Source organism: Dipodomys merriami, unplaced genomic scaffold, assembly GCF_024711535.1.
Source record: "Dipodomys merriami isolate MVZ:Mamm:240054 unplaced genomic scaffold, mDipMer1.0.p SCAF_158, whole genome shotgun sequence".
NCBI lineage: Eukaryota > Metazoa > Chordata > Mammalia > Rodentia > Heteromyidae > Dipodomys > Dipodomys merriami.
In genome coordinates, this window is record NW_027202915.1 from 2,254,229 (window position 1) to 2,267,081 (window position 12,853).

The following is a 12,853-nucleotide window of genomic DNA, read 5'->3' on the forward strand; positions in this document are numbered from 1 at the left end:
CCAGCACGCAGGTGTGAACACAGAGCACGCGGAGTCCCAGAACGCAGGTGTGAGCCCCCAGAGCACTCCTCACCCCCAATCATGTGCACATATTGGTCACAGTTTTGTGTATTTAGCAAAAGTAATTGCGTGCCAATAATCTGAAGAAATAAAAGTGATATTTCATTGTGTCTTTGCATTTAATTTACAGTATTTCACATAGAGGAGAAGGAAGGGAGCAAAGGTGAGGATTGAGAACCTCCCATTCAGAAAGCAAAAGTGGAAAGTACATAGGAAAGAAGGGGTGCCCCAGAGGGAGACATTTTCACTTATACCAGTACTGAACTAAGCTCTTGGCTTTTTTACATAAGACTGGCACTCTACCAATAGAACTACAGCTCCACTTCTAGCTTTTTGGTGGTTAATTAAAAATAAATGTCACACACTTGGGCTGGGAAGGTGGCTCAGTGGTAGAGCACTTGCCTTGCATGCCTGAGGCCCTGGGTTCGATTCCTCAGCACCACATAAGCAAAAAGAAAAAAAAAGCCAGAAGTGGCACTGTGGCTCAAGTGGTAGAGCACTAGCCTTAAGCTGAAGAGCTGAGGGACAGCGCCCAGGCCCAGAGTTCAGGCCCCACGACCGTACCCCCCCCCAAAAAAAAAACAACAAAAAGTCACACACTTTCCTGCTTGGGCTGGCTTCCAACTAAAATCCTCAAATCTCAGCCTTCTCAGTAACTAGAATGACAAGAATGAGCCATAAGTGCTGGGCTATAGGTAGACATTTTCAATAGTCTCAGATGACCTAATAAGCCTTCTGGGTATTCTATGTAAAAACTCAAATGCATAAATACCTCAAATGCATTAAAAAAAAAAACTCAAATGCATAAAGATTCTAGTAACTTTTTTTTTTCTTTTTGCCAATCCTGGGGCTTGAGCTCAGGGTCTGGGTGCTGTTCCTGAGCTTCTTTTGCCCAAGGCTAGCACTCTACCACTTGAGCCACAGCTCCACTTCCTGCTTTATGTGATACCGAGGAACAGAACCCAGGGATTCATGCATGCCAGGCAAACACTCTACCACTAAGCCACATTCCCAACCCACCCAGTAACTTTTTGTTTTTTGGTCGGTCGTGGGGCTTGAACTCTGGGCCTGAGTGCTGTCTCTCAGCTCCCAGTAACTTTTTAAATGTATGTAGCAATAGCAGGAATAGAAAATTTATAGCTGAATGCTGGTATCTCACAACCATACTCTTAGCTACTCAGGAGACTAAAATCTGAGGATCACGGGTAGAATCCAGCCCAGGCAGAAAAGTCTGTGAGACTCTTATCTCCAATGAACTACTCAGAAATAGCTGGAAGTAGCACTGTGGCTAGCCTTGAGCAAAAGAAGGTCAGGAACTGCACCTGAGCCCTGAGTTCAAGCCCCGGGACCAGAAAAGAAAAACATGTAAAATGGCTAAAAAGTCCAACAGTGAGGGTGTTTTGATTTTGCCTAGAAAATTGCTTTGTTTTTATTTGTACCAGTTTGATCTATGTGGGAAATGTTCTCCAACAATTAAACTGGATTTTTTTTTTTTTTTTTTTTTTTTTTTTTTGCCGGTCGTGGGGCCTGAACTCTGGGCCTGGGCGCTGTCCCTCAGCTCTTCAGCTCTAGGCTAGTGCTCTACCACTTGAGCCGCAGCACCACTTCCAGCTTTTTCTGCTTATGTGGTGCTGAGGAATCAAACCCAGGGCCTCATGCATGCAAGGCAAACACTCTACCACTAAGCCACCTTCCCAGCCCCTGGAATTTTCTTTTAAACTTGGAATTTTATTTTGTTGAGTTTTTTTTTTTTTTTTTTTTTTTTTTTTTTTGTCGGTCATGGGGCTTGAACTCTGGGCCTGGGCGCTGTCCCTCAGCTCTTCAGCTCAAGGTGAGCGCTCTACCACTTGAGCTACAGCGCCACTTCCGGTTTTCTGGTGATTTATTGGAGATAGGAGTCTCACGGTCTCTCCTGCCCAGGCTGGCTTTGAACCGTGATCCTCAGATCTCAGCCTCCTGAGTAGCTAGGATTACAGGCGTGAGCCACCAGCGCCCAGCTTTTGCTGAGTTGTTTTTTTTTTTTTTTTTTTTTTTAAACTAGGGCTGAGAACCGAACCCAGGGCCTTGGGCACGCCAGGTGGGCGCCCTTCTGCTGGGCTAAACCCCCAGCCCCTGCTGAGTTTTTTTTAATCAAAAAGATTAAAAAAAAAAAAAGCTGGTGGCTCAGGTCTGTAATCTTTGCCACTCAGGAGTCGGAGATCTGAGGACTGAAGTTTGAAACCAGCAGGGCAGGAAAGTCTATGACATCCTTATCTCCAATTAACCACAGAAAAAGCAGGAACTGGCACTGTGGCTAGAGTGTGGTAGAGTGCTAACCTTGAGCAAAAGAGCTCAGAAACAGCACCTAGGCCAGAGTTCAGGCCCCAAGATGGTAAAAAAAAAAAAAAAAAAAGTGGGGGTTAGAAGGGGGAACAAGTGTAAGATATAAGAGGAGCCTTAGGAAAAGCCTGGCTTTTTACATGGGGTCACACTGGATCCGTCAAATGCTGGGATTAAAGACTGGCCGTGTGCCTCCTGCCTAACCATGAGGCCCTGGCTTCACTCCAACGCTGGGGGTGGGGACCAGAGAGTGAGTTCCTGTTTGACCTAATTTTTGTTTTTTAAAAGTAATATGGGTTATCTGTGTATTAATAAGATAAAAAAATAAGGCAAACTATGCCTCCCTGATAAGTCCCTAGGTCAGGGAGAAGTGTGGTGCAGGGGCTTGGCCTCTGCTAGCACGGGGCAGCTCAGTACTCTACCCACAGCTGGATTATTTTAGTTCTGAAAACAGATGTCTGCCATTTAGAGATAAGCCAGTGGGAAGGCCTTAAGAGCAGTGGCCGGGCTAGTGAAGACAGAAGGCTAGAGGCTGAGAGCCCAGGACTGGGGGGGGTGGGGCAGGATAGACTGGGGACCTGACTGGTGGAGGGAAGAGCCAGAGCGGAGGCCGAGCAGGCAGCTGGATTGTCTGTTGGGGTATTGCTGGCACCAAGAGACAGGTGCCGGGTGCGGGAAGGGCAGGACCAGGACAGGCTGTGGTGCAGGGCTGGGTCCTCCCTGGGCGGGCGGGGGAGGGCAGGTGGCTGGTGAGCTGACAGACTCTTCCTCTCATCCATCACTTCAGAAGCCAGGCATGGTGGCCTGCTTGACTCTAGTCCGCCTCTTCCAGAGGCCGAGGCACAGGAGGGCAGGACCAGCCTGAGCAACACAGCAAGTCTGCGTGGAAAACAAACCAAGCTGGACAATGGTGGCTCACACCCGTCAGCCTAGTCCTCATGAGGCCGAGATCTGAGGACTGAGGTTCAGAGCAGCCCTGGCAGAAAAGGCCCTGAGGCTCGGACCCGCAGTGAAGCAGCAAAATCTGCAAGTGGAGCATCAGCCTTGGTGGGAAGATCAAAGGAAGAGCTTAAGGCCCTGAGTTCAAGCCCTGGTCCTGGCAGTCACAAAACCATCGAAGAAACCCAAAGGCACTCAGAGGAATCAACCTGGAGCCGCAGCTGGGAGCGCAGCGGTGGGGGGGGGGACCGCAGTCGGGGGGGGGACCGCAGCCCAGGGGGGGACCGCAGCCCGGGGGGGACTGCAGCCGGGGGGGACTGCAGCCGGGGGGGGGGGACCGTAGCCCAGGGGGGGACCGCAGCCAGGGGGGGACCGCAGCCCGGGGGGGACTGCAGCCAGGGGGGGACCGCAGCCCGGGGGGGACTGCAGCCGGGGGGGGGACCGTAGCCCAGGGGGGGACCGCAGCCAGGGGGGGACTGCAGCCGGGGGGGGGACCGTAGCCCAGGGGGGGACCGCAGCCAGGGGGGGACTGCAGCCGGGGGGGGAGGGGAGGACCGCAGCCCGGGGGGGACTGCAGCCGGGGGGGGGGGGGGGACCGTAGCCCGGGGGGGACCGCAGCCAGGGGGGGACCGCAGCCCGGGGGGGACTGCAGCCAGGGGGGGACCGCAGCCCGGGGGGGGGGACCGCAGCCCGGGGGGGGACCGCAGCCCGGGGGGGGGACCGCAGCCCGGGGGGGGACCGCAGCCCGGGGGGGGACCGCAGCCCGGGGGGGGGACCGCAGCCCGGGGGGGACCGCAGCCCGGGGACCGCAGCCAGGGGGGGGACCGCAGCCAGGGAGGGACCGCAGCCCGGGGGGGAGGGACCGCAGCCAGGGGGGGACCGCAGCCGGGGGGGGACCGCAGCCGGGGGGGGACCGCAGCCAGGGGGGGACCGCAGCCAGGGGGGGACCGCAGCCGGGGGGGGACCGCAGCCCGGGGTGACCGCAGCCAGGGGGGGACCGCAGCCCGGGGTGACCGCAGCCCGGGGGGGGACCGCAGCCAGGGGGGGACCGCAGCCAGGGGGGGACCGCAGCCAGGGGGGGACCGCAGCCGGGGGGGGACCGCAGCCCGGGGTGACCGCAGCCAGGGGGGGACCGCAGCCCGGGGTGACCGCAGCCCGGGGGGGGACCGCAGCCCGGGGTGACCGCAGCCCGGGGGGGGACTGCAGCCCGGGGTGACCGCAGCCCGGGGGGGGACCGCAGCCAGGGGGGGACCGCAGCCAGGGGGGGACCGCAGCCGGGGGGGAGGGACCGCAGCCAGGGGGGGACCGCAGCCCGGGGTGACCGCAGCCAGGGGGTGACCGCAGCCAGGGGGGGACCGCAGCCGGGGGGGAGGGACCGCAGCCAGGGGGGGACCGCAGCCCGGGGTGACCGCAGCCCGGGGGGGGACCGCAGCCCGGGGACCGCAGCCAGGGGGGGGACCGCAGCCCGGGGGGGGACCGCAGCCAGGGGGGGACCGCAGCCAGGGGGGGACCGCAGCCGGGGGGGAGGGACCGCAGCCAGGGGGGGACCGCAGCCCGGGGGGGGACCGCAGCCCGGGGACCGCAGCCAGGGGGGGACTGCAGCCCGGGGGGGGACTGCAGCCCGGGGGGGACCGCAGCCCGGGGGGGGACTGCAGCCCGGGGGGGACCGCAGCCAGGGGGGGACCGCAGCCCGGGGTGACCGCAGCCCGGGGGGGGACCGCAGCCCGGGGTGACCGCAGCCAGGGGGGGACCGCAGCCAGGGAGGGACCGCAGCCCGGGGGGGACCGCAGCCCGGGGGGGGACCGCAGCCCGGGGTGACCGCAGCCAGGGGGGGACCGCAGCCAGGGAGGGACCGCAGCCCGGGGGGGGACCGCAGCCCGGGGTGACCGCAGCCAGGGGGGGACTGCAGCCCAGGGGGGACCGCAGCCCGGGGTGACCGCAGCCCGGGGGGGGACCGCAGCCCGGGGTGACCGCAGCCCGGGGGGTGACCGCAGCCCGGGGGGGACCGCAGCCAGGGGGGGACCGCAGCCAGGGGACCGCAGCCCGGGGGGGGGACCACAGCCCGGGGGGGGACCGCAGCCCGGGGTGACCGCAGCCCGGGGGGGACCGCAGCCAGGGGGGGACCGCAGCCCGGGGGGGAGGGACCGCAGCCAGGGGGTGACCGCAGCCAGGGGGTGACCGCAGCCCGGGGACCGCAGCCAGGGGTGACCGCAGCCAGGGGGGGACGCAGCCCGGGGGGGAATGCAGCCCGGGGGGGACCGCAGCCCGGGGTGACCGCAGCCAGGGGGTGACCGCAGCCAGGGGGGGACCGCAGCCAGGGGGTGACCGCAGCCCGGGGACCGCAGCCCGGGGTGACCGCAGCCAGGGGGGAACCGCAGCCCGGGGACCGCAGCCCGGGGTGACCGCAGCCCGGGGACCGCAGCCCGGGGTGACCGCAGCCAGGGGGTGACCGCAGCCCGGGGTGACCGCAGCCGGGGGGGGACCGCAGCCAGGGGGTGACCGCAGCCCGGGGACCGCAGCCGAGGGCACCCGTCCCCCCTCAGCCAGGCCTGGAAGGACGAGGCGCAGGCGCCTGCCATTGACCAGTCTCGGAGGACCAGGCGCAAGGGTGGCTCCGTGCCGGCTGCGTGGGCAAGTCCTGGGTTTAGACCCTTGTCTGTCCGTCCGTCCGTCCGTCTGTTTAACACACACACAGATGGACGCGCGCCTCCCGTCCCTAGCCAGACCGGGCTCCGGCAGCAGCTCGGCCCCGGCCGCTTCCCGCGCGGGCCCGACATCCGCGGAGGGGGGCCGGGGGCGGCGGAGGGGGGCAGCGGAGGGGGGCGGCGGAGGGGGGCCGGGGGCGGCGGAGGGGGGCAGCGGAGGGGGGCCGGAGGCGGCGGAGGGGGGCGGCGGAGGGGGGCGGCGGAGGGGGGCGGCGGAGGGGGGCAGCGGAGGGGGGCAGCGGAGGGGGGCAGCGGAGGGGGGCCGGGGGCGGCGGAGGGGGGCGGCGGAGGGGGGCAGCGGAGGGGGGCCGGGGGCGGCGGAGGGGGGCGGCGGAGGGGGGCAGCGGAGGGGGGCCGGAGGCGGCGGAGGGGGGCGGCGGAGGGGGGCCGGGGGCAGCGGAGGGGGGCCGGGGGCGGCGGAGGGGGGCGGCGGAGGGGGGCAGCGGAGGGGGGCCGGGGGCGGCGGAGGGGGGCGGCGGAGGGGGGCAGCGGAGGGGGGCCGGAGGCGGCGGAGGGGGGCAGCGGAGGGGGGCGGCGGAGGGGGGCGGCGGAGGGGGGCAGCGGAGGGGGGCCGGGAGCCGGTTCCGCGTCCGGGCGGCTGCGCGCCCGAGGCTCCCATCCCCGAGGGCGGCGCCGCGCGGCTTCGCGGGTGCGCGGGAGGCGGGCGTAGGCCGGCGTCCTGGCCGCGGATTGGTCCGTCCCAAGCTCACCGCCGCTGATTGGCTGCGAGCGTCACGGGGTCCCGGGCGCCGCGGGCACAGTCGGCGGCGCCGTCGGCGGTGGAGACCTGACCGGCAGCCATGAGCGTGGGCTTCATCGGCGCGGGCCAGCTGGCGTGTGCGCTGGCGCGGGGCTTCACCGCCGCGGGTGAGCGCGGGGCGGCGGCGTCCGCGGGGCGGTCGGAGCGGCCCCGCCCCGCAGCGCCGCCCGGGGGTGGGCGGTGAGCCCGAGAGCGAGTGCGGGCGGCCGCGCCCGCGGACGTGGCCTGAGCCGCGCCGGCGCGCCGGGTCCGCGGCTGAGGGGCGCCGGGTCCGCGGGTCGGGGGCGCCGGGTCCGCGGCTGAGGGGCGCCGGGTCCGCGGCTGAGGGGCGCCGGGTCCGCGGCTGAGGGGCGCCGGGTCCGCGGGGGCCGCGGCTGAGGGGCGCCGGGTCCGCGGCTGAGGGGCGCCGGGTCCGCGGCTGAGGGGCGCCGGGTCCGCGGCTGAGGGGCGCCGGGTCCGCGGGGGCCGCGGGTCGGGGGCGCCGGGTCCGCGGGGGCCGCGGGTCGGGGGCGCCGGGTCCGCGGCTGAGGGGCGCCGGGTCCGCGGGTCGGGGGCGCTGAGGGCCGCGGGTCGGGGGCGCGGGGGCCGCGGGTCGGGGGCGCGGGGGCCGCGGGTCGGGGGTCTGGGGGGCCGGGCCCGAGCCCCCCGAGAGCGCGCCCCGCCGTCCGCCCGACCCCAGCGGCGCCGTCTTCCTAGGCATCTTGTCCGCCCACAAAATAATGGCCAGCTCCCCGGAAATGGACCTGCCCACCGTGTCTGCGCTCAGGGTAGGTGGCGGGGGTCCCCGGGGCCCCCGGGCCGCCGCGCCCTGGTGACAGGCAGGTGAAGCCTGGGGACCCGTGGCCGGGCTCGCGGTGGGGCTGAGGAGGCTCTGCTTCCAGCTCCGGGCACCCGTCCCCCGGGCAGGGCCGCCGCGAGAACATGGCCGTGGCCGTTTCTGCCCTCACGTGTCCAGTAGCAGAGTGGGAAAACAGTGTCTGCGGGGGAGGGACGGGGACCCGCCCGGGCCCGGGCTGCGGAATTCCCAGCCTTGGCTGGCAGGGTGGGCTCAGGGGTCGCTGTTCTTGGCGAGTCCTGACGAGGGAGCCCCACTGTCTCTGCCTGCAGAAGATGGGTGTGAACCTGACTCGGAGCAACAAGGAGACCGTGAGGCACAGTGACGTGCTGTTCCTGGCGGTGAAGCCTCACATCATCCCCTTCATACTGGATGAGATCGGGGCGGATGTGCAGCCGCGGCACATCGTGGTCTCCTGTGCAGCCGGCGTCACCATCAGCTCTGTGGAGAAGGTGTCATCTCTGTCCCCCGGGTGGCCAGGGAGTGGCAGTGTTGGGAGGTGGGGCGCTGAGTGTCACGGCCCTCTGTCCCGCTGCAGAAGCTCATGGCCTTCCAGCCAGTGCCCAAAGTGATCCGCTGTATGACCAACACACCCGTGGTGGTGCGTGAAGGCGCCACTGTGTATGCCACTGGCACACACGCCCTGGTGGAGGACGGGCAGCTCCTGGAGCAGCTCATGAGCAGCGTGGGCTTCTGCACGGAGGTGGAGGAGGACCTGATCGACGCCATCACTGGGCTCAGCGGCAGCGGGCCTGCCTACGTGAGGCCCTGACTAGGGGTGGCGGCGGGATGGGCCACAGCGGGGAGGCCTGGAGCACCTGCCGCAGGGCTCAGCCAGTGTCTCCACAGGCGTTCATGGCCCTGGACGCTCTGGCTGATGGTGGCGTGAAGATGGGTGTGCCGAGGCGCCTGGCCATCCGACTAGGGGCCCAGGCCTTGCTGGTCAGTGTCTTTTCCATGCATATGTGGGCCACGGGTGGGTCATGGCGCTGGGAGTGGTCCGGGAGCAGCGGCTGTGGGAAGGCCTGCCCCTCCCTCCTCACCATCCCTGTTCTCAGGGTGCTGCCAAGATGCTGCTAGACTCAGAGGACCACCCAGGCCAGCTCAAGGACAACGTCTGCTCCCCCGGGGGCGCCACCATCCACGCCCTGCACTTTCTGGAGAGCGGGGGCTTCCGCTCTCTGCTCATCAATGCAGTTGAGGCCTCTTGTGTCCGGACAAGGTGAGTACCTCACGGCCCAGGCCCAGGCCTCCACCCCCAGCTGGGGCTGGGCTGGCAGCGCCCTGTGGTTCTGTTTCTTGGGTCTCAGCAGCAGTGCTGTTTGTTGTCTGTTCTTCGTTGATGTGCACAGTTCACCAGACTCTGTTTAGCTAAGGGTTTGTTGGCTACCTAAGTCCTGAGAGCTGGGACCAATCTGATTTATACTTGGGGAAGTTCAAGGTCAAACAGCGAATGATGGGGACAGGATTCGCCTTTGACTCCAGCTGCAAGCCCCTGGTTTCATACCCCTCTTCATGTAATTGCAGGCACCCTGGAGCTCTAAGATCAGATGAGAGGAGTAAGCCAAACCCTTACTTTAGTTAAACAGGGCTTTTAAGAAGTTTGGGGAGCCGGGTGCCAGTAGCTCACACCTGTAATCCTAGCTACTCAGGAGGCTGAGATCTGAGGATCGCGGTTCAAAGCCAGCCAGGCAGAAAAGTCCATGAGACTTTTTTTTTTTTTTTGGTCAGCTGTGGGGCCTGGGCGCTGTCCCTTGGCTCTTTAGCTCACAGCGCTCTATCACTTGAGCCACAGCACCACTTCTCCAGTTTTCTGGTGGTTTTTTGGAGATCAGAGTCTCCCAGACTTTCCTGCCCGGCCTGGCTTTGAACTGTGGATCTCAGATCTCAGACTCCTGAGTAGCTAGGATGACAGGCGTGAGCCACCAATGCCTGGCTCCATGAGACTCTTATCTCCAACTAATTACAGAAAAAACTGGAAGTGGCATTGTGGCCAAAATGGTAGAATATTAGCCTTGAGCAAAAGGAGCTTAGGGACAGTGCCTGGGCCCGGAGTTCAGGGCCTAGGACTGGGCCCAAAAAAGGCACTGGGAGCACTTTGGTTTGGTCGTGTCTGGGGCTGTGTGCTGACCCTGGCCCTGGCCCTGGCTCTAAGGCCTCTTACCTTTAACCCTTTGGGCTTCATCTGCAGAGAGCTGCAGTCCATGGCAGACCAAGAAAAGATCTCTCCAGCTGCTGTTAAGAAGACCCTCCTAGACAGAGTGAAGCTGGAGTCCCCCACTGTGGCCACACTGGCCCCTGGCAGCCCGGGGAAGCTCCTCACAAGAATTCCCGCCCCGGGGGGCAAGAAGGACTGAGGCGTCTCTGCCTCCCGCGCCCTTGCGGCGCCCGGACAGCCTGGTTCTGGTGGTACACATTCTTCATCTTCAGCCAGGCAGCCTGGGGTCCGGTCCTCTTTCCAGAGTGGAGGTGCTCTGAAGAGGTGGCCAGTGCTAGCCAGGCAGCCTTGAACCTGCCCTTTGATGGAGAGGGCCCTGGGCTCTGTGTCTGGGCCCCACTTGGAATATGGCCCACAGAGTACTTCCGCTGAGTCCTCCAGCCAGAGGCCAGGGCTAGGTGTGACATGATCACACTTGTGATCCGTGGATGGCTGGGTGTGAAGTGAGAGGGAGTCGTCTCAGCTCATTGGAAGTGGAAAGAATGGGATTATGCGCTTACATTTAATGCTTCGTAGATCTCCCAGTAGAGCGTTCAGTGGGAAGTTTAGCTGCTGGAATAAAGTTTATTTTTTGCTATCCTGCTTTGCTTCTTCGCTGTGAAGACAGCAGGCCTTTCCCAGCCTCCCAGACAGACCGCAGAGGCTGTCTCGGGCCTGGCACCGTGCTCAGTGTCCCCGCCACCGGCCCTCCCCGGGGGCCCTGAGCCTCCACCGCTGCTCCCCCCAGCTGTGCTAGGCCAGTGCCTTGTGCTTGTAGCTGCTGGCCTCCGTCCACACAGCTGGGCATGCCCCTGGGGCTGGTTCCACGGAGCCCTGCCTGTGGAAAAATGCTGAGTTTAGGCCTTGGGTTCCACCACTCCAAAGCACTCAACCCTGGAGAGTGGCTGAGATTCCTGACCTCACCTTTCCTGCCCCTGTGAAAGTATGGACATCATAGCTCCTGGAAAGCCGGTGGAGGGTTAGGACAGGGTGTGGAGCTGTGGGTCAGGACAGGTGGACGGGTCTGGCTTTCTGTGTGCAGCTCCACCTCCGGAGCCCACGAGGCCTTGGATTCCTGTGGGCCCACACAGCACCTGAGCCCTGTGGCCCTGCAGACGCTGAGGGGGACGTTAGTCTGCATGTGCTCAGCTGTCCCGAGCAGCTCGGACAGTGTCTCCCACAGATGGTGGGAGCGTGTGCAGAGTCACCACTTTGGCTACCCGAGAACTGCAAGCCAAATGCTGTGCCACTTGTGCATGAAGAGCTTTGGTATTTTTGTAGAAGCCAGGCATATTGGCAAGGATGTGAGCGTGGTACATTGCTGGGGAGACCCAAAGAGACACGGTCACATGGGATGGTAGGTCGGCGATTCTCAAGAAACAGTTCCTTTGCAAGGCATAAACCCAACAGACATGCAAATGCTATCCACAGATGCAGGAGGCCCAGGCAACCAGTACCACCAAGAAAATCCATGCGGTAGAAGCCATCCAAATGTCAATCCGCTGACCAATAGGTAAATAAAAGGTGTTATGTTAAGGGAATGTTAATTCAACAGCAAAAAGGAACTATTGCGTGTCTTATGCAAAAGAAGCCAGTGGCTGACAAGCACTGTGTCATTCCTCTGTGATCTGATCTGGGCCGGCCCTGCACCAGGCCCATGCGCTTCAAGCCAGCGCAGTGACGAGGGCCTAACCCGCCACGTCCTGGCCTATGCCTTGGCATATGGTAGGTGTATGGTAGGGGTGTTCTAGAACTTACCTCTGTGTGTGTGTGTGTGTGTGTGTGTGTGTGTGTGTTGGCCCTGAGGCTTGAACTTGGAGCACTCGTGCTGTCCCTGATCTTTTTTGCTCAAGGCTAGTGTTCTACCCCTTGAGTCACAGCTCCACTTTTTTTTTTTTTAGTTTATCGTGGGGCTTGAACTTTGGGCGCTGTCCTTGGGCTCTTCAGCTCAAGGTGAGCGCTATACCGCTTGAGCCACAGCGTCACTTCCGGTTTTTCTAGTGGTTTATTGGAGATAAGAGTCTCATGGACTTTCCTGCCTGGGCTGGCTTTGAACCACATCCTCAGATCTCAGCCTCCTAAGTAGCTAGGATTACAGGCATGAGCCACCGGCGCCCGGGTCAGCTCCACTTTTTTTGTGCTTTTCTGGTGCTTAATTGGAGATAAGTCTCATGGACTCTTCTGCCTTGGCTGGCTTCTAACTGTGATCTTCAGATCTCAACCTCTGGAGTAGCTAGGATTACTTACCTTTTGTCCCCTACCCTGGACCTGAGCTGCCCCTCCAGGAACTGGCATTGGGGGTTAGCCTTTCTGCTGAGCACCGGAGCTCCGTGGAGGCCCAGTCCCCTGGGGCTTGGGTGTGCCAAGTCATTGAGATGTGGCACCGGAGGGAGGAGAGCTGGAGCGTGGGGTTGCCCAGTGCTAGGAAGGGTGGTCTTGGTCTTTCAGCTGCTGAGGGCCGCCGGAAACAGCTCCAGACCAGAGCCTCTCCTTATCACATCAGAGTCATTGGAGTAGCCAGACTTGCATGCCCAGTGGGCTGCCGTCCCAGCCCCTCTGTGTGCCCTGCGCTGAGGGGTGTGTCCAGAGTGCCTGGCTGGCCCCTGCCCTATCTGTACCCCACGGCCAGGACAGGGTCACCCCACTTCCGCACGACCTGATGGGTCAGTACTGGCCAGTGGCCTAGCTGGCTATGTCAGTCTCCCCTGCCCCCTGCCAGTGGCCTCCACAGTGGCGTCTCCCTTGATGCCTGGAATGACAGGATTCAGAAGGCAAAAGTGCTGGGACTGCTGGGCGCCAGCAGCTCCCACCTGTGATGCAATCCTAGCTGCTTCCGAGTCTGAGATCTGAGGACCCAGGGGTGAAGCCAGCCCAGGCAGGAACATCCGTGAGGCTCTTACTGCCAATTGACCACCAAAGCCGGGCGCGCTGTGGCTTGGGTGGTAGTGGCAGCAGCTGCCTTGGCTCCACACCGCAGCCCGGCCTCATGCTGCCCACCCAGCGCCCTCTTCCCGCTCCTCCCTGCCCTGTTGCACTGT

At 63.5% G+C, this 12,853-nt stretch overlaps 1 protein-coding gene across 2 annotated transcripts; it reads left to right on the top strand.

Moving 5' to 3' along the window:
- Nucleotides 1-6,773: 6,773 nt before the first annotated feature.
- On the top strand, nucleotides 6,774-10,413 carry Pycr2 (pyrroline-5-carboxylate reductase 2). Of its 2 annotated transcripts, XM_070023235.1 has the most exons (7): nucleotides 6,774-6,890; nucleotides 7,480-7,550; nucleotides 7,891-8,070; nucleotides 8,157-8,378; nucleotides 8,468-8,560; nucleotides 8,677-8,840; nucleotides 9,810-10,413. In XM_070023235.1, exons 1-7 carry the CDS (start codon nucleotides 6,824-6,826, stop codon nucleotides 9,973-9,975), a joined length of 963 nt encoding a protein of 320 aa, XP_069879336.1. In that variant the 5' UTR covers nucleotides 6,774-6,823; the 3' UTR covers nucleotides 9,976-10,413. The 2 variants fall into 2 exon arrangements, with proteins under 2 accessions (XP_069879336.1, XP_069879338.1); XM_070023237.1 differs by lacking the exon at nucleotides 7,480-7,550 and having other exon boundaries at nucleotides 6,803-6,890.
- Nucleotides 10,414-12,853: the final 2,440 nt, after the last annotated feature.